This window comes from Hyperoodon ampullatus, assembly GCF_949752795.1.
Source record: "Hyperoodon ampullatus genome assembly, chromosome: 7".
NCBI lineage: Eukaryota > Metazoa > Chordata > Mammalia > Artiodactyla > Ziphiidae > Hyperoodon > Hyperoodon ampullatus.
Genome location: NC_136920.1, coordinates 54,913,634 through 54,938,680, shown reverse-complemented (window position 1 = coordinate 54,938,680; position 25,047 = coordinate 54,913,634). Strand labels below are relative to the sequence as shown.

Here is a 25,047-nt window from a genome sequence, read left to right as displayed (position 1 = left end):
ATGGGAATCTCTGGGTACTTCATGTTCTGGGAAACTAGAGGGAGCCTCTTGTTCTCACCCCATCCCCTCCACCAGAGGCTCTGTTTACAGATGGCTAAGTGAGGCACTGCCTAATGGTACAGAGAGAGCTGGACCCAGGAAAAAACTGCTGTTCCTTTGTCTAGCCAAAAAGTCCTCCTGTGGCCTCCTTTAGGACACGTTGGCAGACTCTTCACTTAGAGCAAACTGCCCATCCCCAGCTCAAAGTAGCAAGGAAAAAGGTGGCTCTGTCAAGAGGACACATGGATTCCTACAGGTGGACTGCATCACGGGGGAAATCAAGTCCTGCTACACGATTAATACAGGTTAGTACAGTGGCCTGTCTCACACCACTGGCGAGACACTCTCCAAGATCTTGGCTTTGGGAAGCCCCCCTCCAATGTTGCTGGGGTCCTTTTACCTGTACCGTATTAATCGAATAATCTTATTGTTCATAAAATCCACAGCGTGTGGGTGAGAAGAATCGATGCAGAAGCCGTCACTCAGCGCGATTTTCAGCACCTCCTCCATGAAGACCTGGAAGCTGTTGATCTGCTTGTTGGCTGGCACCACCCAGAGCCTCTTGAGGTTCTGCTTGGTGTACTCCTCCTCAGGCAGGCCCTCCACATTGGCCACCCAGTCCAGAGTCAGGTGGTTGGGGTCTTGCAAATGGCTGGTGATGGAGGATAGGTTGCCGTTGGAGCAGTAGAAGAGCTTGGAGCCCAGGAGCTTGAGGAAGAGGCAAGAGGTGCTGAAGATGTTGGCGTTGAAGACCTCCATGCTGGAAGAGGACAGGCTGTAGATCTGGGGTGCCTCACGCACAGTGAAGTGGACCGTCTGCACACGCTGGTTCAGTGTGATGTTGAGCATGGCATTCTTCTCGGCCTTGGACAGCTCCACCTCCTTCTCCTGCAGGGCCTCAATCAGGGGCTGCACCTGGTAGAAGTCAGCCTCCCTGCGGAGCAGGCCCATCTCCTGGAAGTCCTCGGGCAAGTCCAGGTGGGAGGTTCGCAGGAAGTTGAGGATGTAGCGGAACACTTTGCCGTCACGGTCAATGAAGCAGTGGCCCTGGCTGTCCCTCTTGGTGGGCATCTTCCCGCTGAACATGGCGCCCAGCATGGAGTCAGGGAAGCTGGTCAAGGTTGCCAGTGAGGTTGTATAGAGCTTCCCCCCGACATTCAGTGTGATGGGGTCAGACATGGCAGGAGGTTGGGATGCTGGGAAGTACTCCTACAGAGAGGTAAGTAAGAAATGACCATTACCCAACCATATCTGATATCTTGGTTTGTTGGGGCTGGTATAACAGAATACTATAGACTGGGTGGCTTAAGTAACAAACATTTATTTCTCACAGTTCTGGAGGCTGGGAAGTTGAGGATCAAGGTAGGGGCATATCTGATGTCTGATGAGGGTTGTCTTCTGTGTCCTAATATGGCAGAAGGGGCAAGAGAACTCTCTGGAATCTCTCTTCTTTTTTTTTTTTTTTTTGCGGTACGCGGGCCTCTCACTGTTGTGGCCTCTCCCATTGCAGAGCACAGGCTCCGGATGCGCAAGCTCAGCGGCCATGGCTCATGGGCCCAGCCACTCCGGGCATGTGGGATCTTCCCGGACTGGGGCACGAACCCGTGTCCCCTGCATCGGCAGGCGGACTCTCAACCACTGCGCCACCAGGGAAGCCCTGGAATCTCTTTTATAAGGGCAGTAATCTTGTTCATGAGGGCTCCACCCTCATGACCTAATCTTCCAAAGGCCCCACCTCCTTACGCCATCACATTGGAGGTTGGGATTTCAACATATAATTTTGGGGGACACAAACATTCAGTCCATAACATCTGGGTAGTCACAGTTCTCAATTTCTTATTGTAGGTCCTTGGAGTTGAAACGAATTAATACTTGATGAACAAATGGATGGGTAATAATTGCCATACCATCTAAAGCATATTAGGTTCACTAGGGAGTTTAAAAAAAAAAAAGAAAGAAATGAAAAGATAAAACAAAGCCTGGGTTCCACCCTCCAGAGATTGTTTTAATTGGCCTGGAATGTGGCCTCAGCATTGGTATTTTTTAAAAGCTGATTCTAAATGTTCAGTTAGGACAGAGAACCACTGGTCTAAGGAAAGAAAGAAAATGTGCCCGGACTGAACACTATGCTAGCTGCTCTTACGTACATTTGCTTACATACTATCCTTTGACATAGACAATATCGCCGATCATCCCCACTGTGCAGATAAGGGAAACTGTCAGGATTCATTCCCTATGCTCAGACCGGTGAAGGGTCCTGCCAGGATTCAAGCCCAGGTTCCTTTATATGAGAGAGAAAAATGTATTCATGCTTATTAGCCAAAGACTGGTCCACTGTAGGTACTTAACAGATGTTCTGAGATTTAGGACTCCAAGCCCCGTGCTCCTTCTGCTGTACCGATGTTGCCTTCTTATTTAATTATTTTTTCCATCTAAAAGAATTCACAACAAATGGCTGTGATTAGTACCACTTCCATCTATCCACTAGGCCCACAATGGGCCACTCAACCCTCTGGACACTCCTTTCTGGATTCTCATCCTCCTATGACAACTTGCCTTGCCATGAAGATGCTCTTGGCTCCCGACGGCCTGCTCTTTTCTACCATGATGGCACCCCAGCCTCCTCTGAAACTTGCTTTGAGGTCAGTGCAAATGTGGGACTCTGCCACCAAGCACCCTTCCTGAAGGCTCTTTACCCACTCCACTCCTTAACAACCCTCTGCCACCATTTCCCCACTGATCTCACAGCCTCTAGTGTCTAGGGCTGGTGTCTCCTTCAACCTGAAGTCTTGGATTCTAACTTTTCTTTAAGGTTCTAGAAATCAGGGGATGTACCTTTTTGGCTTCCAACACGATACTTTCCCAGGAGCCAACCTGTGGAATGAATTCAGCAATCTTCCTCTGATGTTGGGTGTGGAGGGCACAGGGAGGAATCAGCCCCAGTGCTGCCCTTGAGAAGAGCCCAGGCTGGCAGAGGAGACCACAGCAAGAGACAGTGAGGGTGCAGTAACAAGAGAAATGCACCAATTACAGCACAGGGAATATCGCTAATATTTTATAGTAACTTTAAATGGTGTATAATCTATAAAAATTTTGAATTTCTGTGCTGTAAACCTGAAACTAATACTGTAAATCAACTCTACCTCAACAATGAAAGAAAGAAAGAAAAAAAGAAACGGATGGAAGGAAGGGGGGGAAGGGAGGGAGGAAGGAAGGAAGGAAGGAAGATGTACCAGGAGATGTGGGAGTAGGTCTGGAATTAATTCTGGCACGTTTACTGTCCAGACGGGAAAACAGAGGTCCAAGAGCGGGACTTCCCGAAAGTCACCCAGCAGGGGTGGCAAGCGGGCCAGGGCAGTTCTCACCCCACGCCTGCCTTCTGAGGAGGCTGACTGCACTGAGACCCCCTTACTTCAGCGGGTGGAGGCCATGCTGGGTGTGGAAGATGCTCGGCTGTCCCACCCAACTCTCTGTGGGGAGGGCCCTTGGTAATTCTTTCCCTGTGTAATGGGGCACTTTGATATCGCAGAAAGACATTAACCATCTGCAGTGTCTGAAGAGAAAGAAGCCCATGATGAAGTTACAAAATCATCAGCAGAAGCCTGCAGCAGATGGGCTGTGAGACAGTGTTGGAGGGGGTGTCCAACAGAGAGGGGGAGGGGGAGGGCTCCGAGGAAGCTGGGGGGTGGCTGTGCTGAGACCTGCAGCTGAGGTGGATGCTTGGTCTGGGGCCTGAGTCTGACCAATTTTCTCTCCAGGGGGTCCAGGCAGGAGCCGGACCTAGTTTCCAGTCTCTTTTCCTGTTTGATTTAAGGCCCAGGCTCTGTGAAGTGGCTCAGCTCCATGGAAAGAGCAGGCTTAGGCGACAGAGAGGCTGGGCTGTCTTTCCTGACAGTGCTATGGGCTGCAGACCCCGTATCTCCTAAGCACATTAGTTCTGAAGAGCTCAAAGCACAGGGGTAGGGAAGACAATGAGGAGCCACAGGGCATACCTGGGGGCCCTTGGATGGGCACCCAAACTCCTATTTTTCTGCTTGCAAAAGCAGCAGAGCACCTGCCTTCCTGCCCCTGAGCCCCTGCAGTGAGGCTCCTGATCATTCGTCCAGGGCAGCACCAGGAGCTGCTGTCAGTCAGGGCAGAGGCTGGTTAGAAGGCAGGTCTCCCGACCCCAGACGAGGGTGCTCCCTGTGGTATTCTCCCCAGACCCAGGAGCCAGAGAACTCAGCCCTTCAAGCCCCTATTTCCTAGTCACAGTGCCACGGTGTCCACCATGGCAAATCCACAGGCTCTGTTTGAGAGCCACAATGACACAGGGGGGCAGGAACTGGCTCCTTGCGGGGCTGAGAAGCTTCAAGAATGTGGCAGGCGGGTTTGGCCACGGAGCTCCAGCCCCCCTGTGTACCCAGCTGCCTGCCTCTTGGACACCTCCACCTGAATTTTCTATGGGTACCAGAAGCCTCACACAGAACTCCTCTTCCCCAGAACCTGCTGTTGATTCTTCTTAGCCGCCCATCTGCCTGAGCCTGGGAGGCAGCCCTGACTCAGCATCCTAACATTTTTCTCAACTGTCCCCTTGTACCTGTCCCTACGGCAATTCCTGGAGCTCAGACCTCATCCCCGCTCCCCTAACATCCTCACTTGGCTCCCTTCCGCCTTTCTGTCCACCTTCCATTTTAGTTCGCAGGCCGATTTTCCTGACATAGTACTGCCTGCTCTAACCACCCTGCTCATCCAATCTCACCTCTAATCCTGACTCTCCCCACACTCTATGCTCCGGGACTCCTGACACCTCCGCATCCACCCTCACCTGCCCTGCCTTTGCTCTCCTCGTACCACCCTTCTTCACTTTCTCCACCATCTCCGCAGTCAACCTGTAAGGCCCAGCCTATGAGTCACTGCCTCGATAAGGCAGTCCCCAGATCTCCACCTTCCCAGCTCTCCTCTTGGGGTTTCTGGTTCCTTGCACAGCCCACCATTCCATCATGTAATGATCTGCTTTGCATATGGCCCTCCTCCCTGGCTTTCTCAAGATGAAGATCACTGGATATCCATATGCAAAAAAAGAACCTCAACTCATATCTTGTAACATATATGAAAATTAACTCAAAATGGATCACAGACCTAAACGTAAAATCTTTTTAAAACTATAAGACTTCTAGGAGAAAATCTTTGTGACTTTCTGTTAGGCAAAGATTTCTTGGATAGGACCTAAGAGGCACAAACCATAGAAAATTTAATAAACTAGACTTCATCCAAATGAAAAACTTCTCCTCTTCGAAAGACACTGTTAAAAAAAATGAAGATGAGGGCTTCCCTGGTGGCGCAATGGTTGAGAATCCGCTTGCCAATTCAGGGGACATGGGTTCAAGCCCTGGTCTGGGAAGATCCCACATGCCGCGGAGCAACTAAGCCCGTGCACCACAACTACTGAGCCTATGCTCTAGAGCCCACGAGCCACAACTACTGAAGCCCCCGTGCCACAACTACTGAGCCTGCGCTCTAGAGCCCGTGCTCCGCAACAAGAGAAGCCACTGCAATGAGATGCCTGTGCACCGCAAAGAAGAGTAGCCCCCACTTGCCACAACTAGAGAAAGCCCGCGTGCAGCAATGAAGACCCAACACAGCCAAAAATAAATAAATAAATTAAAAAAATTATTTTTTAAAAAAATGAAAATGAGACACAAACTGCAAGAAAATATTTGCAAAACACCTATCTGATACATGATTGTTAACCAGAATATATAAAGAACTCTCAAAACTCAGTAAGAAAATAAACAACCCAACTAAAAAGTGGGCAAAAGATCTGAACAAGCACCTTCACTGAGAAGATATACAGATGACAAATAATCACAGGAAAAGATGCTTGGTATCCTTAGTCATTAGGGACATGAAAATTAAAACCACAGTATACCTATTACAATGGCTCAAATGAAAAATGTGACAATACCAAATGCTGATAAGTACATAGAGCAATAGAAATTCTTATATATTGCCAGTGAGAATGCAAAATGGTGCAACCACAGTAGAAAACAGTTTTTGGCATCCAGTTACGATATGACCCATCAATCCTACTCCTAGATATTTATCCCAGAGAAATGAAGACACATGTCCATGCAAAAACCCATGTGTGAATGATTATAGCAGCTTTATTTGGAATTGCCCAATCCCAGAAACTAAAATGTAAATGATAAACAAATTGTGGTATATCCATACAATGGAATATGACTCAGCAATATAAAGGAACTAGCTACTGACACACACCACAACACAGAAGAATCTCAAAAGCATTCTATTAAGTGAAAGCAGCCCGCCTCAAAAGGTTACATGGCATATGATTTTATTTATACAACATTCTGGAAAAGACAAAACTAGAGAGACAGAAATCAGATCAGTGACTGGAGAGGCTAGGGGTAAGACTGGCTACAAACAGGCATGAAGGAATATTTTGGAGTGATGGAAATATTCTATATCTTGATGTGCTGGTAGACAAATGACTGTATAAAGATTATAAAAATTCATATAACTGTATACCTAAAAAGGGTGACTTTGACTGCACATAAATTATGCCTTCATAAATTGGGAAAAAAATCAAGACTGTGACTGTGTCACGGACAATACAATACACTGGGTTATGACCAGTTTTACATATATAGTGTTGTGAAACTTTTGTTTCCTTTGTGTCTGTGTGAGAGAGAGAGAGAGACACAGACAGAGAAAGGAAGAGGAACTGGATTGTGATATAGAGTGTACCTTCATACTGTGGGTTGTGATAAAAATTGTTAAAACCACTGCCTAGCTTGTGATCTCTGTGAGAGCAGTGTCCCCGCATATTCACTGCCTAGCACACAGTAGGTGCTGGGGGGACTCTGGGACAGGGGCTGAGAGAGGAAGGAATGAACATGCACTGAGCATTCCACTACATCCGAGGCCTTTACACCCATCAGCCCTTTTAATTCATATAGCAATCCTACAAAGCAGGCATCATTCTGTTTGGCAGACAGGAAACAGAGACTCAGAAAGACTGAGGACTTGCCCAGGACACACAGCCAGCCAGCAGAAAGCTCAGTCTCTTCCCACTGCACAGGTTGCTGAGAGTTGTAATAGCAACAAAAGGCTGTTTAATAGCTTCAGCAAGTGTGAGAATCCCTGAAGTAGCCTTTTAAAATACTGCTATGCAGCTTGCTTGACAAGATACTAGCTACCACCTGCTGAGCACAACACCTCCTGCTTTTATAATGCTTCGCCTAACACATGGTAGCATTTTATTTATTTTTAATAAAAATATATAGAAAAGTACAGAGGATGATACTCTTGTGCTGATTCTGTACATGCATGACCTCATTTGATGTCGTTACAAGCACCCTGTGAGATAGATGCTATTATCTCTATTTTACAGATAAGGAAACTGAGGCTCAGAAAGGTTAAGAGACTGCTCAAGGTTACAGAGCTAGTCACTGGAGGAGCTGCGATCTGAATCCAGGTCAGTGTGAGTCCAACACCTCTGATAGTTTCCCCTTCCCACCTTGAGGTCCCAGCGTGAGTGGGAGATGCATACTCCCTTATTCTCTGTCCAGATCAGACTGCAGTAGGTCTTTCGGCAGCTAGTTCATGGCTGGCCTGGGACTCTGCCCACTCACATCGGAGGATCTGGGGACAGGATCCTGGATGGCCTGGAGCCCCTCCATAGCTGACACACGACAAGCCCACTAGAGGTCTATACCCTTCTATTTTAATTCCAACTCATGATGCTTAATGGCAAAGCAGCAAAACACAAAAAGCCAGGTTTTTAAAAGCCAGATTAGAAAAGATGAATGAGAATGCAAACTGAACCACGAAGTAGGAGATAAAAGAAACCCTACCACTGTGTCTGAACAAATAATTTTTCTTAAGCAGGAGACTTTCCAAGTCTGCCTCTCTACTTGAAAAGAACCAAGAAAAAGATCAGCCTATTTCCCTCTCTGAGAAAACCAGGAAATTATGCCATGCGGATCCTCAGACCATCTGACTGGGCAGGGAAGGCCAGGGGGCCTGGGAACTTGGGAGTTGGCTGGAAATTCTCTCCTCCCTGAAATGGGTCTGTGGCCAAAACGAGGGGTGGTGGATCTTAAGGCCCAGCCTGGTACCATGTGAAGGGCCAATCCCAGTCTGGGGCCTGAAAAATCACCCGGTTGCAACCTCTAATTGTAACAAAGGAAATATAATGCTTTGAGAGTAGGTGTCCCATAAGAAAGGGCAGTCAAGACATCGCTCTAGAGAGTCCTACTTTAAAACTATGTCTCCATTCCCGCAGGCCTCACGAGGGACACAGCTATGGCCCGGTGAGTACTTATTGGGTACCCTACCTGTGCTAGGTGCATTATACACATTAACTCATTTAATCCTTGTAACATTCCTTTGAGGAAAGTATTATCTTTACTTAACAAAATAGAACTTGAGGCTCTAAGAGGTAGGTAACTTGCCCAAAGAAAGCAGTGGCCGAGCCAGGATTCAAGCCCAGGCCTGTCTGACTGCCATGCTCTGAATGACTTCCTTGGGAATTCAGCAGCCAAACCCCTTGGAGAGGTTCATCACTTGTCCCCTCCTACCTCTTACCAGGTGCTCTCAAACCTGCCCCTCAATTTGATTCTGACCTACATGAGACCAGTGCACAGAGAATCAACATTTCCTGAGCACTGAGGACATGTCCCGAGCTATGTGAGGCATTTTCCTGTAGATTATCTCATTACAACACCACACCGAGGCTGTGAGGTAGGTACGATTATCATCCCAATTTTCTGGATTATAAAACTGAAGCACAGAATGGTGAAGACAGCTGCTTAAGATCACACAGCTAGAGGTAGCAGAGCTAGAATTCCAAGTGAGGTCTCTCTTCAAAGCCTGTGCCCCCTTCAGAAACAAAGCTATGACATTTTATTACGAAGCATAAACAGGATTTGAATAAAGAGAGACCTGTGATGATTCTGAGAGGGAATATCTTAAAGTTGTTCTTCTAAAATTAATTACAGTTGTTACGCTATCCTAGTCCAACTCCCAAAAGTATTTTTTCAAAAGATTAAAAAAAAAAGAGTAAAATCTTATTTTGGAAAAATTGGTGAGTGATAACCTGAAAGAATATTTGAAAAAGCATAATATACCTTAGTTTAATGTAGGAAATCAGACTATAAGGCAATGAACTATGGTATTAAGACAATGAAAAGGGGAAGGAATTTCATAATGTGTTGAAAAGACTGATTAGCAATTAAAAAAATAAATATATATTGATCCTTACAACAACTCTGGGATGCAGGCAGGACAGATCACATTATCTTTATTTCACAAACCAAGGAAGATGAGTCCCTGGCCCAGGGCTTTGTGTCCATTCTTGACCTCTGAGTCACAGCCTCTGGGAGGTTTCATGTTTGGACACTGCTCAGAGGACCAGTCCTTTGGAGGCAGCCTGGGGTCTTCTCTAACCCGGGTCCTGAGCAAGAGACTGAACCCAGACACAGAGGTCCTAGACAACAGCCCATACACTCACAGAGCCTTAGCACAGGCAAGGGCTCTTTCTGTGCAATTCCCTACATTACTGCTCACTGAGCTTCCATAATGAAGCTATTTTACATTCAATCTACTCCTTTTACACAGTGAGGACCAATTGTTTTAACAATGAATCTACAAGGCATTGATAATTATCTATCTATCTATCCATCCATCTATCATTTCTTAGCTCTGCTCAAGAGCCTAGCAATGATACCCAAGTAGCAATGAGCACACCTGACCCCAGATCTTGTTTTTTTTTTTTTTTTTTTTTGCGGTATGCGGGCCTCTCTGTTGCGGCCTCTCCCGTTGCGGAGCACAGGCTCCGGACGCGCAGGCTCAGCGGCCATGGCTCACGGGCCCAGCCGCTCCGCGGCATGTGGGATCCTCCCAGACCGGGGCACGAACCCGTGTCCCCTGCATCGGCAGGCGGACTCTCAACCACTGCGCCACCAGGGAAGCCCCCAGATCTTGTTTTTTAAATGTTGTCTCCTACTAAAAGAAACCAGGGCTTCCTGGAGGAACTGATGATTCCAGTACTTCCAGTACTTTGACAGGAAAAGTTTAAGGTGAGCCTGGAACATCTCTTTCCAGACAGCAAAGAAGAAGTCAAAGATTACTGAGGTGAAGTCAAAAGAATGCAGATCTGCAGATCTTAAACGTTCTCATCACAAGAAAAAAAAAATTTGTAACTGTGTGGTGACCATTTTTCAATATATACACATATCAAATCATGTTTACACCTAAAATGAATACAATGTTATATGTCAATTATATCTCCCCCCCCCAAAAAAAAACAGAACAAAAACCAAAACACAGGAGCAGACCTGAAGGGACTCTCATTGGCCAAATTTGGGATAATTTGAACGCCAAAAAGATTAATGATGATAATAGGTTACAACACATTGAGTTAAAAAAAATAATCATGAGGGCTTCCCTGGTGGCGCAGTGGTTGAGAGTCCGCCTGCCGATGCAGGGGACACAGGTTCGTGCCTCGGTCCGGGAGGATCCCGCATGCCATGGAGCGGCTGGGCCCGTGGGTCGTGGCCGCTGGGTCTGCGCATCCGGAGCTGTGCTCCGCGGCGGGAGAGGCCACAACAGTGAGAGGCCTGTGTACCGCAAAAAAAAAAACAAAACAAAACCATGAGTCTATGTTACTCCAAAAAGAAAAAAAGAGAGGGGCAGGAGAGGGAATGAGAAAGACACACACACACACACACACACACACACACACACACACACACACACAGAAAATGTTATTCTGTAACAAAGAATACCAGCTAATAAGTACACAAAGAATGACATAATTAGCAAATTACTATTTTGCAACCCTCAATGTTGCTATTCAGGCAAGGATCATCAACAGATGTGGAGTGAAAGGTTATCCTGCACACGTAATTCCGACAGTTTCAAAGAATCACTCTACAGACTACTTGTTCGTTACAAGAAGGAAAAACTTACCCTTTTATAGAGAGATCAGGCTGTTACCTTATCCAATAATCAAACTTAGCATTCATGGATAGTAGGACTCTGGTATCATATGCCTCCTAATGTGATTCAATAAGTACACAACATTGCCAGAAAAAACAAAAACAAAAAACCAAACTGAACCCAATTATTTATAAAATAAGTTTAAACAGGTAGAGGGGCTCTATCTAGATTAAATGAGTTGCTTAAAGAGATATAATTAAATGCAATCAATGAAGCTTGACTGTATCTGATTTAAAAAAATATGAGATTTTTTTGGCAGTTGGAGAAATTTGAATCTCAACTGTTTATTAGACAATATTGAGTTCTTGCTAATTTTCTTAGGTATGATAACGGTGTTATGGTTATGTTGCAAAATGTTATAATTAGGAGATACATGCTGAAGAATTTAGGGGCCAAGTGTGGAGATGCCTATAACTTTTCAATAGCTCAGCAAAAAATGTGCATGTGTAAAAGCAAAATCGGCAATGTGAATTGGTGCATCTAGGTGAAAGGCTATTCTTTAAACTTTTCTGTAGGCTTGAAAATTCTAAAAATATTTTTATTTTGAAGGAAGGGGCAAGAAAAGAACACTTGCCTCCTGGGACTCTAGGTGTAAAGTTCCAGTCAGTGTGCCTGGCCCCAATAAATAGCCAGATCCCATAAATATTAGATGTTATTACTACTACTAAGAAGCATTAACATCTCATGATCTTCTCCTGACATCTCAGCGCTCTGGAGGAAGCCAACCAGGGCTTAACTAAAATAGCCCGCAGTCGGTGGAGGGGTTAGAATTTAAATCCGAGTGGTCTTTCTACATAGACTAAACCCCCCACAGAAACCACAACACTAGGCCTGCCTGTCTCCATGCCGAGATCCAGGCTGGGAGAAGATGGCTGTTTAGGACTTGTTTCCCCTGCTTTCTCCTGAACCCAGAGTCTCTGCTACTACAGCAGAAAAGAAACTCCTGTCATGGCTTACCAAGAATGTTAACAAAGAGGGGCCACTTCTGGGCCTCAAAGATGTGGATGGGTAGAAAGAACTGTAGGGGCTTTGTGGGGAGAGGAAAGTGCATGGGCTTTGGCATCACCTGGGCCTACGTTTGAATCAGGCTCTGCCCCTTTATTAGCTGTGTGGCCCTAGACCAATTCTTGGGCATATGATGGTGATCATAACAACAACAATAGCAGTAATAAAAATGGCTGACATTTACCGAGCAGTTACTATTGTGCTGTGCACTTTATGCATGTTAATCTCATAGATGAAGGTGCTTATTATTATCCCTACTTTATAGACCATGCCAGGCCCTCTCCTATCTCTGCAGTTTGGCATCTGCTATCCCTCTGCCTGCACTGCAAAGAAAATGCCAGTCATCTGCCAGGCCCCTCAGCTGCAATTCATTCTTCCCTTCTTTGCATCTCCAGAGCATTTTATTTTCACTCCTTACCAAGGCCCACTTTCCTTAAGTAAATGGGTGCCTGGCCACCCTGTTAGGACACAGATCTCCCCTCTCTGTACCCCAAGAAGTAGGCAGGCAGGGGAAGGGGGACAACTCCTCCCATTTAGTCAGATCCATTTTCCTAGTCCCAGACTCTCACCTACCAATAGGGAGGTTTACCGATCTCTCCTGAATTTTAAAAACTTTTTATTTTGAAATAGTCTCTTGAATTTTTAATTTGGAATCTGAGGCACAGGGCAAGGCCCAGGTAATTACGTGGAAGTAAATATAAGAACTCCCACTGTGTAGGGGATGGATAGAACATAGTTGGGTAAATTTCAAGGATGACAACACTCAAAATGAGTAATGTGTCTCCCAATAAACTGGAGCTGTCTTCCCCACCTTACACAGCCCACCAGATAAAGACTCTGGCTCAAAGCCCTGGGGACTATCTGGTGGCACCACCCTTCCTGGCCTCCCCCAACACCCAACAGCTGTATCTTTATCCCTGTTTTGCCCAGTTCATATCTCTAAGACGCTCACAGGCTGCTCCATTATGCCCACACCACAGAGAGATAAGGTGCTTCCCAGACTCAGGTGACACACATGGACCCCTAAGGGAGTTGGCCAACTGCGAAAAGTGGCTGGAGAAGGGAAGCCACCTGACCTGGCTTGCACAGCAAAATATTCTTTCATCTGGTGCAGACTTCCAATAACTATCACCATCCCCACCCTCTTCCAGAATTTTCCTTCATCCTCTTGGCTCACCCTCAGGCTTCACCTTGTGGTTTTCCTCAGGCCCAAGCACCTCATTTTGACCACTCTTCCTTATGGTCTTCCTGTTCCTCACAACAAGGATAATTTATAAACAAATGGCTTTCAAATCCATCGCCTCATTTCATCCTAACAATAAGCACAGGAGGGTTGCCTTAGGTTGGCACTGGGAAGGGTTGAGGAAAATGGTCCTGTCACACAACCTGTTAAGGGCAGGACATGGACACTTTCGTCTGTTCCCTGCCATTCACTACAGATTAAACCTCTACCTCCGTGCAGTGCAGGGAAAAAAAGCGGGCTCTTTGGAGTAAGGAATCCTGGGTGGCTTTAGGCAAGTCACTTTACTTCTCTGAGCCTCAGGTTCCTCAACTGTAAAGAGATATGGTGCTGTCTTCACAGGGTGTGAATTGAATGAGCCCATATATGTGACGCAGAGTTCATGGGACGGGCTCTTTACTTCTAGTCACAAGGAAAGAAAGGTGTTCTGTGCATCCACAGGCATTTACCCATTCGGGCAACCTCTTACCCAAACCATATCAGCGCTGCTGACACTGGGCTTTCCAGGGCCGAGAGGGATCCTTTTCATGTTTGCGTCTCCACCCCTCCCTCCCCAATGCTCTTCGGCCCATTCCACCCAATCCATCCCAGGCTTGCTTCATTGGCTTTCTCAGCATCCACTCTGCAGCCCCTTCTCCGATCTCACGCGTGTTCTCCTTATCTAGAGACCCCGCCCCTCCATGCCCCACCCACCAGACTCCTCCCACGGTCTCGGCCCTTATTATCCGGGCTTTTCTTACTATCACCAGCCATCCAGGCTCCTTCCACCCGCTCCGCCCCTTCTTCTCCATAAACGTCCCCTCCCCCCAAGCCACGGGCGTTGCTATCCCCATTGCACAGATGAGAATGGCGAGGCTAGGGTAGGCTAGATGACCTCTCGTGGTAGGACAGGTGCCCAGGTAGGCCATTCCCTCACCAGCACTCCCTGCGCCCCGTGCCCCCGGCCGCGCCGCACCCACCTCCTGCCCTCGTTCGGCAACCTCCCCTCCGCGGGCGGCCAGCGCAGCTTTGCGAGGGGGGCGGAGGGCCGGAGCCCAGTCTAGGGGCGTGGCGGCCCGGGACCCGCGCGCTGCGCTCGGGGACTTGTAGTCCTCCATGGGCTCTTTGCAGCTCGGCGCGTCGACTTCGAACTCCATCTCCCAGGAGGCATTGCAGGGAGCCGTCCAGCTCCCACCCCGCCCCCGCCAGCGTTCAGGCCGGCTGGCCTTAAAGGGGACGCGGCCCTAGTGGCTGCTCGCGGGGTGGCCCCCGCTCCGGCTCCGCCCCGTTTCCCGCACCTCGCCCCTCCCCCCCACTTCGTCCCGCAGCCCTGTGGCCGCGAAGCTGAGTTGGGCTCCCCTGTTCCAGACTTGTGCAGAGCCGGTGGAGAGGTTGGGCTTTTCAGTGGAAGCAGCATCCCTGCAGTCTGGGACCTGGCGGAGGGCGTCTCCACTCTGGGGGAAGCAAAGGACCCGCCCTGACCTAGCCTGGCCCAGCCTGGTCCTGCCCGGCCTGAGCGCCCCGCCCAGGAGCTGACTCTGAGGCAGGGGCCACTGGGGTTCCAGAGGTAAGGGGGCTGGGGCATGTGTGTAGCTTGGGGGGAGGGAGTGTCTGCACCCAGATGGTTCGAGAGCCAGGACGCGCGCGTAGGGCTTTTAGAGTCCGGGGCTGGGAGGCGGGAGGTCTAGGTGCATACTGGGCCTGGCTGTGTGACCTTGGGCGAGTAGCTGCCCCTCTCTGGGCCGCAATCTTCTTCATCAATTGTGTATATAGAGATACCGCCCCTGCCTCCGCCCCCCTCAGGGCTGAGGGCACCGGCGCCCAGTGTCATGAAGCTCGCCAGCCTTTCGTGGGGTCCGCAGCCCCAGTCTGGGCTGGGAGCGGGTGCACTGGTATAACTGGAGGGAGGGGTGGGGTCGAGCTGGGGTGCAAACTGAGGGGCCAAGAGGCTGCCTCCGCTTGGAATGGGCTTCTGCTATTCTCAGCATCCTCGGCCAGGGCGTACTCCCCCTACAAGAACCCTTGTGAACAAGAGACCTCGATGTGTCAGCCTGGTGCCCGCCCTTCCAGAAAACCTGGGATGGGGGTGGGGACGCGGGCATCAGAGGTATGTGAGGGGTGGCCCCCATTGGGGCTGGGTTCCTGAGAAGCGAATATATGCTCCCACCTTCTTCCCTTCTCCTCAGTTCCCCTTTGGTAAAAGGGCAGTTGGGTTTTACTAGTAACCTTCCCCTACCGCACCTTTTTTTTTTCTTGCGACAGTTTGGCCCAAAGGAGTGCCTCCCAGTAGTATGGCAAGGGGATCCTTCCCGGGGCTGCCTTGGGTAGAAGTTCAGTTAAAAAATACAGAGAGAAATGCTGCTGACTAGAGACCTGGGGGACGAGGGATGGAGGGACTTCTGGGTGTCAGGAGGCACAGCCTGGTGCTCCCCCCATCCCCTGCCCATCCCAGGCAACCAGGCAGCTCCGGCACCCAGGGGAGTCAAAGGAGGGAGACTGGGTGTGAGGGTCAGAGAGGAAAGGAAATGGGCTCCTCATTGCTGGGGCTTGGAGGGGCTGCTGTGCTCTGGGGTGTGGAGAGATTGAGTGAGCCCTTGAGGCCCCCTCCCCTGTCCCATGAAATTCTGTGAACTTTGGACCTGAGGGTTAACCAGGAACAGGTTTGTTTGTTTGTTTGTTGTTTTCTTTTTCTTCAGCTTTGGTTGTTTGAGTCATTTCTAGAATAGCCCATCCAGTGACCTCTGTAGGGGCTTTCTTGGCTTATGTTTAAGATTCGCAGGGTGATAGATATGCAAGACCAGATCTGGGCAGATGAGGGGGCAGTGACCGGACCAAGGGTTAGGCCAGTCCCTGGAAGGTGCTTTTCTGATCATATCCTTGGTTCTATCTCATCTTGCTGTCACATGTCTCTCGGTCACTTGGCACTCCTTCATCTCTGTGCCTGGTCCTGTGCTGGGCACTGGGCACAGATGGGGGACCAGACCTACTTCCTACCAAAGGAGATCCCGGCCTGGTGGGGGAGATGGGCATAGAATCAATCCAGTTACACTTGCCCAGGGATGAGAGAAGCGAAGAAGGCCTTTGGAAGCCAAAGCCCAAAGATTGAGTTGCAGGGGGATTTGGAAAGGCTTCCCAGAGGAGGGGGCATGTGACCTGGGTATTGAAGGATGAGTCAGAATTTGCCAGGAGAGAAGAGGTAGAAGCCCTTTCTCAGCAGAGAAAACTTCACCAAAATATTGAGCAGGAAAAAGCTCACTGCTCAGATTCCTGTAGATCCACCACTAAATGGAGTTTGTCAAGTTCATCTCCCACCCTGCCCCTTTATTAGCTTAGTGTCACAGAAAGGACTTGAATGTCAGGCTCGGGAGTTTGGACCTTATCCTGAAGGGGCTGGGGGGCCTTGAGGGTTCTGAGCAGGGGCATGGCAAGATGGAGTTTATTGTCTAATGAGGTAATCTGATGATATTTGCAGGGTGTGTCGGAAAGACCAGGGAGGGATGGGGAAGTCTGAGCTGGGGCCCAGGGAGGGAGTGAGGCAGGACATTGGAGCTGTTCACACACACACACACACACACACACACACACACACACGGTGCTTTGGGGGTGATGGGTGATGGAGATTGAATATAGTCAGGCTGTACTATGCAGGAACAGAGACCTGTCAATATACAGTGGAAAGGTGGAGGGTCATTTGAGAGGGACAGTTAAAGGGATCTGAGCCTTCCAGGGGAGGGGTCATGATTTTCTTGTGTGCTAACTGTGCGTCCTGGAGCGGGCTGGGTGTTGCTGGGACTCCCAGGCTGTCATGTCAGCAGTGAGATATAAGCCAAGGGTGTGGGAAGGAGCCGCAGCACTGGCTGGGAAAGGCTAAGGGGTGGGCAGGTGATCATCTCCCATTCTGGGGTTCAGAAGCTCTGAGAGGTGGAAAAACATCAGCATTGACGGTTGTGGCCACAGTGGGGGTAGTGGCTGGACTAGATTTGAAGCCTAGAGTCTGTACTCCTGCAGGACACATGTCTCTAGTGGAGGATGGATTGAGGAGGGGAAAAAGGAGATTGGTTAAGAGGCTTCTGCGCTAGTCCAGGCCAGAGGTAAAGAGGAGCTGATCTTGGGTGGGGCTGGAGCTCAGGGGAGAGAGTGGAAATGATGACTTGGCTTCGAGGGCTAATGGATGAAATTCCTTGTAGAATCAGCTGGATCAGGAGTATGTGTCCCCTCGTCTTCTTCCCTGACAGTGTCGGTTTTGCCTCTCAGTGCCAGATCTATTATCCGGCCCTTATCTTTTTTTTTTTTTTTTTTTTTTTGGCCGCCGCCTTGTGTCTTGAGGCATCTCAGTTCCCCAACCAGGGATTAAACCTGGGCCATGGCAGTGAAAGCCCCGAGTCTTAACCACTAGACCACCAGGGAACTCCCTGCCCTTATCTTTTTTATACCTTGTCTCAACCTCATCAGTGGTAGGCTCAGAATGGTCCCCATTTTCCAGATGAGAAGGCCGAGGAGTCCCAGCAGGGACTCACCCAAGGTCACCTGGTGATTCTGAAAGCAGAGAACCTTAGTCTCCTGCTTTAACGCGGGCTCTTCGGAGGGAGGACATGGCTGCTGTTTGCTGCTGCACTTGGCATGGGGCAGCTGTCTCTTGGGTCAGAGCCAGTGTCGACAGGCCATATCCTCATCCAGAGCCTAGAAGGAAGGGTAACCCACCCTCCCCCGAGGAGCGCTGGGGGTCTGCTTCTTCCTCCCCTAGAGAGGATGAGTGCAGGTTCTAGTCCAACCCTGCCAAGGCCGTGTCTTTCTCCCTTGTTGATCCTCAGCTTCCCCATCCATGCCGTGGGGAGAGCAGGCATTGTTCTGCCTCCCTTCCGTGGCCTGGGATGGGTCAGGTGAGGTCCACTCCTCTAAAAACCCCTTTGCATGAATGCATCCAGGATATTACTGAGTGGGTTTGTTGGTGACCATGGTGACAGCTGACCTCAAACTGCTTGTGTGGGAGTGGGGGCAGATAGGCAGGGCTTGCTGGAGTGGTCAGGCCACAGACTGCACAGAGGCTGCAGGGCTGGCCTCGGAGATCAGAGCCCTCACAGAATGGCTCCACTGACCAAGCTCCCAGCTGCCAGGCACAGGCCACCTTATGTGATAGGTATCAGGTAGAATGATAGGAAATTACCAGCATCTGATCCCTCACTTTGCTGTGGTTCAGCCTGATATCATTGATCCCCATTTTACAGAAAAGAGGCTCACGATATTATGTGCTCAAGGTCACACAATGAGTTGCAGGACTAAATGGGATTTACTCCAGGTCACACTAGAATGCAGGACTGCTCATTCCTAGTCTGATTTTCTTTCCATTTCCAGAGCCTTCCTTAGCCCCAGAACTCCATTTCTCCCTGCCCCCAGGTCCTCTTCGTCCACACATGCTGTCAATATCTCATCGATTAGGATTTCTCCTTGGTCACCTGAGTACCAGGGCTTCTTGGCATCCTGGGTTGAAAGCATATTAAGTCCACTAGCCTGGAGGGCAGGGTAGGAGTTTGGAGGATGGTCTGCAGGGACTGCCCAGGAAAGAGTGGACCAGGGCTGAAGGCAGACCCATTTTTAAAGACACTTTTAAAGACCTTCTGGGAGTATGCCTTGTTTCGGCACTCTTTACCAGTGTGTCTGTCTCCACCACCGGACTGACTGGGAGCTCCTAAGAGCAAGGACTTTGCTTCTAAAGCAAAGGGGACTGACACTTTCTGAGCACTTCCTTGTGCCCAGCCTTTATATTTGTCTTCACATCAGCCCTGCGGGTTGGAAATAGAGGCTCAGAGAGCATAAGTAAGCTGGATGGTAAGCAGAATGCATCCCGGTTGAATCTCAAAGAATAGAGTCTAACCATTCCAAGCTTGGTGTGGGCCCTGGGCATATGAACTTGTACTAAGTGCTCAGGTGATTCTGAGGCAACCAGGCCAGCATTCAGGAACCACTGATCTGTGCCCTGGCTACACCGTCTAACCTTACTCTGCAGTGACTGGCATGGGAAATGCCAGCCATTGAGAAATAAGCCTGGTCCCTGCCCCAAGGAGCTCCCCAAGGAGCCTGGTGAGAGAGAGAGAAACAAATGTGCCCATTGCATTGTAACACACGCAGTAATGGAGGTTTGGTCTCAGTGGAGAGCTAGGGCAGAAAAGGGAGCATCTCCATAGGGCCTGGCACATATTTGGGGTCCCACAGTATCTGTGGTTTTGCATAAAAGTTTCTGGCCCATCATCTAGGAAATTTCTGGCTTGTCTTCACACCTACTCCAGGTCTTAACAATAGAGTAGTTTTCACTGAGATAATAAGTTTAATTAAACACTTAGCGTATACTGAACCTTATATTGGGTCCTGCCTAGTGTGGGATTATACAAAGAAGCAAAGAAGTGGTTCTACCTTTTAGGAGCTGAACCTGTGGGAACCAGCATGAGAATCCGGAATCAAAGTGGGTGAGCTTGGGATGAAGTCTTCCAGAAAACAGCTAAAATGGAGTGGAAGGACAGAGGGAAGTATATTATGGCTCAGAGGAATAAGGTAGCAGTAACTCACACCACACTCTGCATTTGCTTATTCAACAAATGCCTACTGTGTGCCAGGCACTGTGCAAGGTCCTGGGGATACTGTGGTGAACAAAACCTGACTTGGTTCCTGCCCTCAGGAACCTATATAGTATAGTGGAGGAGGATGATCCCAATCAAGTAATCATGATAAGTGCTATAAAGGAGGACAGGATGCTCTGAAATTGTTAACAGGGGCGTTTGACCCATACAAAGAGGTCAGACAGGCCTTCTGTGTGGAAGAAGTTTGAGCTGAGCTCTGCAGGGTGAGCCAAGCAAGGAGGGGAGGGAAAAGCGAGTGCAAAAGCCCAGGGCAGGGAGGACATAGTGAGCCCACAGTGAGGGGCTGGTGTGGGCTGAGGCTTGGGAGGCGACAGGGCCTGCCTGTGCAGGGTTGAGCACAGAGATGAGATGATCTGCCTTAGTGGAGGAGATTTGGACCCGTACAACCCCCGCACTATGTGATCCCAGCTGCAATAGAGGAAGAGGCCACAGATGGCTGTAGGAGTCCAGATGAGGGATGAATTCATGCCTGGAAGTCCAGGGAGGTTCTCATTAAGATTGGGTGTTTGAAGTGGGCTTTAAAGGAAAGTACTTTGCCTGGTTGTATGAATGTGTGTTAGTGGTGGAGGTTTGGGGAGATAGGATGTTTCAGGCAAAAGGCACAACGAACACAAAGAGGAAAAGGGTAGGTCATTTGAAAAAGAACAAGAAGCTGATTGGGGGCAGAATAAAGTGCACCAGGGATCTCTGGAAGCCCTGTCAGCCCTTCCTTTCTGGAGGTGTGATTTGTGTATGTGCACAGCTCATCTTCCCACAGGACGTGGCTTGGCCAAGACCGTGGACAGCAGCTTCTAGATCCAGCTCTTACCTGCCTCGCCAAGAACCCACAGAGGTCCCCAGGGAGGCCTGAGGAGAGAGGGGCAAAGGGGTGGAGGAGGGGGAAGGCTCAGGTGTTGGCTTTGTGAGATGAAAGGCGCTCATCAGCAATAACTACAACCCACTGGGGCTTATTATATGCCAGGCATTGTGCTTCTCCTCATCACGTCACCTCCCGGGGAGGTAGGTATCCTTGCCCCATTTCACAGATGGGGAACTGAGGCCCAGAGAGGTTGAGCTGCTCGCCCCCAAGCCTCAGCACGCAGGGGACCACGTGGGGAATCGGTCCTGTCGGGCAGAGTGTGACCCTGCTCCCTGTCCCTTGCAGCGTGGCCGCCATGGACAAGATCTTGGAGGCGGTGGTGACGTCATCATACCCCGCGAGCGTGAAGCAAGGGCTGGTGCGCCGCGTGCTGGAGGCGGCGCGGCAGCCGCTGGAGCGGGAGCAGTGCCTGGCGCTGCTGGCGCTGGGCACGCGCCTCTACGTGAGCGGCGCCGACGAGCTGCCCCGCCGCGTGGGCTGCCAGCTGCTGCACGTGGCCGGCCGCCACCACCCAGAAGTCTTCGCCGAATTTTTCAGCGCGCGCCGCGTGCTGCGCCTGCTGCAGGGAGGCGCCGGGCCGCCGGGCGCCCGCGCGCTGGCCTGCGTGCAGCTCTGCCTGCAGCTGTTGCCCGAGGGGCCCTCGGCCGATGAGGTGTTCGCGCTGCTGCGGCGCGAGGTGCTGCGCACCGTATGTGAGCGCCCGGGGCCCGCGGCCTGTGCGCAGGTGGCGCGGCTGCTGGCGCGGCACCCGCGCTGCGTCCCCGACGGCCCTCACCGCCTGCTCTTCTGCCAGCAGCTTGTGCGCTGCCTCGGCCGCTTCCGCTGCCCGGCCGACGGCGAGGAGGGCGCCGTGGAGTTCCTGGAGCAGGCCCAGCAGGTGAGCGGGCTCCTGGCGCAGCTGTGGCGCGCGCAGCCCGCCGCCATCCTGCCTTGCCTCAAGGAGCTGTTCGCCGTCATCTCCTGCACAGGTACGTGTGCGGTCGGGGCGGGCGGGGCCCGTGCGTGCGGAGTCTCCTGTGTGGCGTGCCCACCTGGTGGTGTGGCGTGTGCATGCTAGTACACAGGTGTGTATGTGTGTGGGGGCGGGTGCTGTTACTTCGTTTAGGTAGCAGGCCCCTCCTGAGCTCCTGCCGGGTGGGGGGCTCCTATCCGGTGGTGCCTGCTGGGCATGCAGAGAGGAGGGGACCCAGATCAGTCGGGCCTGGAGGAGGACCAGGGGGCTGAGACAACAGGATGTGGGGTGGTCATCATGCCCTTTGGGTCTGGTGGCTTTCATAGAAGTGATGTGATGACTTTTGAGTCAGGCCTTGAGAGCTGGGTAGCACCAGGCAGCAGGGATAAGGTACTCAGGGCAGGCAGAGGGGAAGGTCTGGAGACGTGATAGAACCTATATGTGTCAACTGAATTGTAAATCTTGGCCCTCCGTTGACAACTGGAAACTGGACTGTAGTTTAAGTGACTGAAATAAAATCTGTGCCTTCCCTGATTATAGGGCTGTTCAGGGGAAAGGAAGGGAATGTACCTGGCAGGAGGAAGAACCAAGGCCAGGTGTATAAGGACCTAGGTCTTTATACAACTGGACAACAAATTTTGATAACAAAATTTTTTTTTTTTTTTGCGGTACGCGGGCCTCTCACTGTTGGGGCCTCTCCCGTTGCGGAGCACAGGCTCCGGACGTGCAGGCTCAGCGGCCATGGCTCACGGGCCCAGCCGCTCTGCGGCATGTGGGATCTTCCCAGGCCGGGCACGAACCCGCGTCCCCTGCATTGGCAGGCGGACTCCCAACCACTGCGCCACCAGGGAAGCCCGATAACTAAAAATTTTTTTCATCTCTATTGGGTTCCACCTGGAATGTCCTCCCTCCCGCCGAGTCACATAGCCCTCCTACCTGTTCTTGCCAGCTCCAGTGTTACCCCATCTAAGGGCCTTGCCTATACATGCACAGCTGGGGGTTAGTGCTTTTTCTTTGCCCAGCACAGGGCCGAAGCAGTGCCAGTGAAGGTTTGTTGAGTGAATGAGCTAAGATGAGATCAGAGGCTGGGATGCTATAGGAGGCAAGGAGGTGGCCATGATGTGCTCTTTGCAGAGGCTCCCTAGTTCCTTGGCAGCATGAAGGACATGGGGTGATAGGGGAGGTGTGGGGTCCACTTGTCCTGCAAAGCTCAGCCCAGGCACCTGTTCCAGAGGAGGAGCCACCATCTAGCGCCCTGGCCAGCGTGGTCCAGCACCTCCCATTGGAGCTCATGGATGGTGTCGTCCGGAACCTCAGCAATGATGACAGTGTGACCGACTCCCAGATGCTGACTGCCATCAGCAGGTGGGCTGAGGGACGAGTGGTGGTCAGGTCTCTCTCTCTCCCAGAAGCCCCTTCCACTGGGTGGGATTGCTGGGCTAGATATAGTGGCAGAGGGCCCAGGCCCTCATGCTTGTTCATTCATCCATCCTTCTTTGAGCCCTTCCTGTGCCTGGCCCCAGGCTGGATGTGTAAGACACAGAGAACCTTGCCCTAGTGATGCTCTCAGGCTGGGTACCAACTCTGTGACCCTGGACAAGTCAGTGAACTCTCTGAGCTTCCGTTCTCCCCTCTGTAATAGCAGAGGTGGTATAAGAAGTTGTCAGGTTTCTACAGGGTCAATGATAGGAGGTAAAATTACTTTAATGAAGTGCTTTCTGAGTTTGGCAAGTATGATAAACACAGTTTGGGTGCTTTTCAGCTCACAGAGCTCTCGCACATCCCCCACCTCATTTGAACATCATTCCACCTGTGATCTAGCCACATCTGCCTGGCCAGTAATCCCCGAATATGACACCTACCCTCCTGCCTGCAGGCCTTTGGCTCTGCAGACCCCATCCACCTGGCATTCCCCCTCCCCCCTGCCATTCTTTCCATACCTGTGTGCAGATCCACTGTCTCCATTGGGCCTTTCTGGATTCCTTGTCTTCAGTGGGTAAGACTGTAGGCTCTAGAGATAAGCTGCGTGAGTTCAAATCCTGGCTCTCCCACTTCTTGCCTGTGTGACTCTGGGCAAGTTGCTCAACCCCTCTATGCCTCAGCTTCCTCATCCATAATTTGTAGTATAATTGAACTCATCTTACAGGTTTGTTGTGAGGATTGAATTAGATAAAATGAGATATTACGTGTAAAGTGCGTAGAACAGTGTAATGGTAGCTATTATTACCATAATTACTACTATTTGCTTTGCTCTGTACTGTTCTCTTTATATCCCAGTCTACTGAATATAAAAATAATTATACTAGTGACGTTTTCCTGAGCACCTACTGTGTGGCAGCTTCATGCTCAGTGCATGCAGGCATTATTTTGAGGGGGTCAGAAGGGTTAATACATGTAAGGCAGATGGAGCAGTGCCTGGTACAGAGTGAATATGACATAAATGTTAGCTGTTAGCTGTTGTTATCTCTTTTAACTCATATAACAAACCTGTGAGGTAGGTATTATCCCCATTTGACAGAGGAAGAAACTGAGGCTAGAGAGAGTAAGTGACTTGCTCCAGGTCACAAGCAAGGGTTTGCTGGAGCCAGAGCTTCCAGCCTGGGGGCAGTACTCCTCCTGCCGTTGGGCCTCCCAGTCCAGACAGAGGCAGCCAAAAGCCCTGTTCTTCCACTGCAACTCACTGTGTATGGGGTGAGGTTTGGGGTACTGAGAGGGCCTGGTTCCCCTTCTGCTGGGCTGGGAGCCCCAGTTTCTGCCAGGTGCCTGTGCTGGGCATATTTGCAGTTCCCAGAGGTGTCCTGTTCATCCCACGGATCCCAGAGCTGCCCTGTGTAAGTGTGAGTCACTGTGGGGGGAATCTCAGGTCATTATGGCTGGTCCCTGGGCTGCCCCCTCCCAGGTATTTGGGCCTCCCCGGTCCTTGCATCACTGTCACTCCCCTCACCAGGATGATCGACTGGGTGTCCTGGCCCCTGGGGAAGAACATTGACAAGTGGATCATTGCACTGCTGAAGGGCCTGGCCGCTGTTAAGAAGTTCAGCATCTTGATCGAGGTGTCACTCGCCAAAATTGAGAAGGTTGGTGGGCCCCTGTCCTAGCCCTGGCTTCTGGCCTTTCCTGCTAGTCTCTTGCCAGGGGCATTGCAGGTCTGGGAGGCAGAGCACGGGGCTCCCACCCAAGCTCGCTGTGACCTGGGACAATTCACTGCTTCTCGCTGGACACCAGGTTTCCCCCATTCATTCTTCTGACTCTTCATTCAAGTGTGTGTGTCTGTCACTTTTGGTACGTCCATCCATCCATCCATCAGATATCTATCTAACTGTTTTGCTGTCCA

General features: G+C 50.5%; 2 protein-coding genes across 2 annotated transcripts in view; one reads left to right on the top strand and one right to left on the bottom strand.

Annotated features, from left to right (window-relative positions):
- Nucleotides 1–435: 435 nt before the first annotated feature.
- On the bottom strand, nt 436–1,218 carry KCTD21 (potassium channel tetramerization domain containing 21; the record flags this gene model as incomplete). Its single annotated transcript, XM_079709312.1, has 1 exon — nt 436–1,218. One exon carries the CDS (start codon nt 1,216–1,218, stop codon nt 436–438), a length of 783 nt encoding a protein of 260 aa, XP_079565438.1.
- Nucleotides 1,219–21,056: 19,838 nt separating this feature from the next.
- Nucleotides 21,057–25,047, top strand: part of USP35 (ubiquitin specific peptidase 35) — a gene marked incomplete at both ends in the record, with an annotated part of 66,859 nt that continues 62,868 nt past the window's right edge. The window contains 3 exons of the mRNA XM_079708552.1: nt 21,057–21,729; nt 22,946–23,078; nt 24,661–24,790. Of these exons, the coding sequence (XP_079564678.1) occupies nt 21,057–21,729; nt 22,946–23,078; nt 24,661–24,790 (936 nt within the window). The remainder of the gene's footprint in view (nt 21,730–22,945; nt 23,079–24,660; nt 24,791–25,047) is intronic.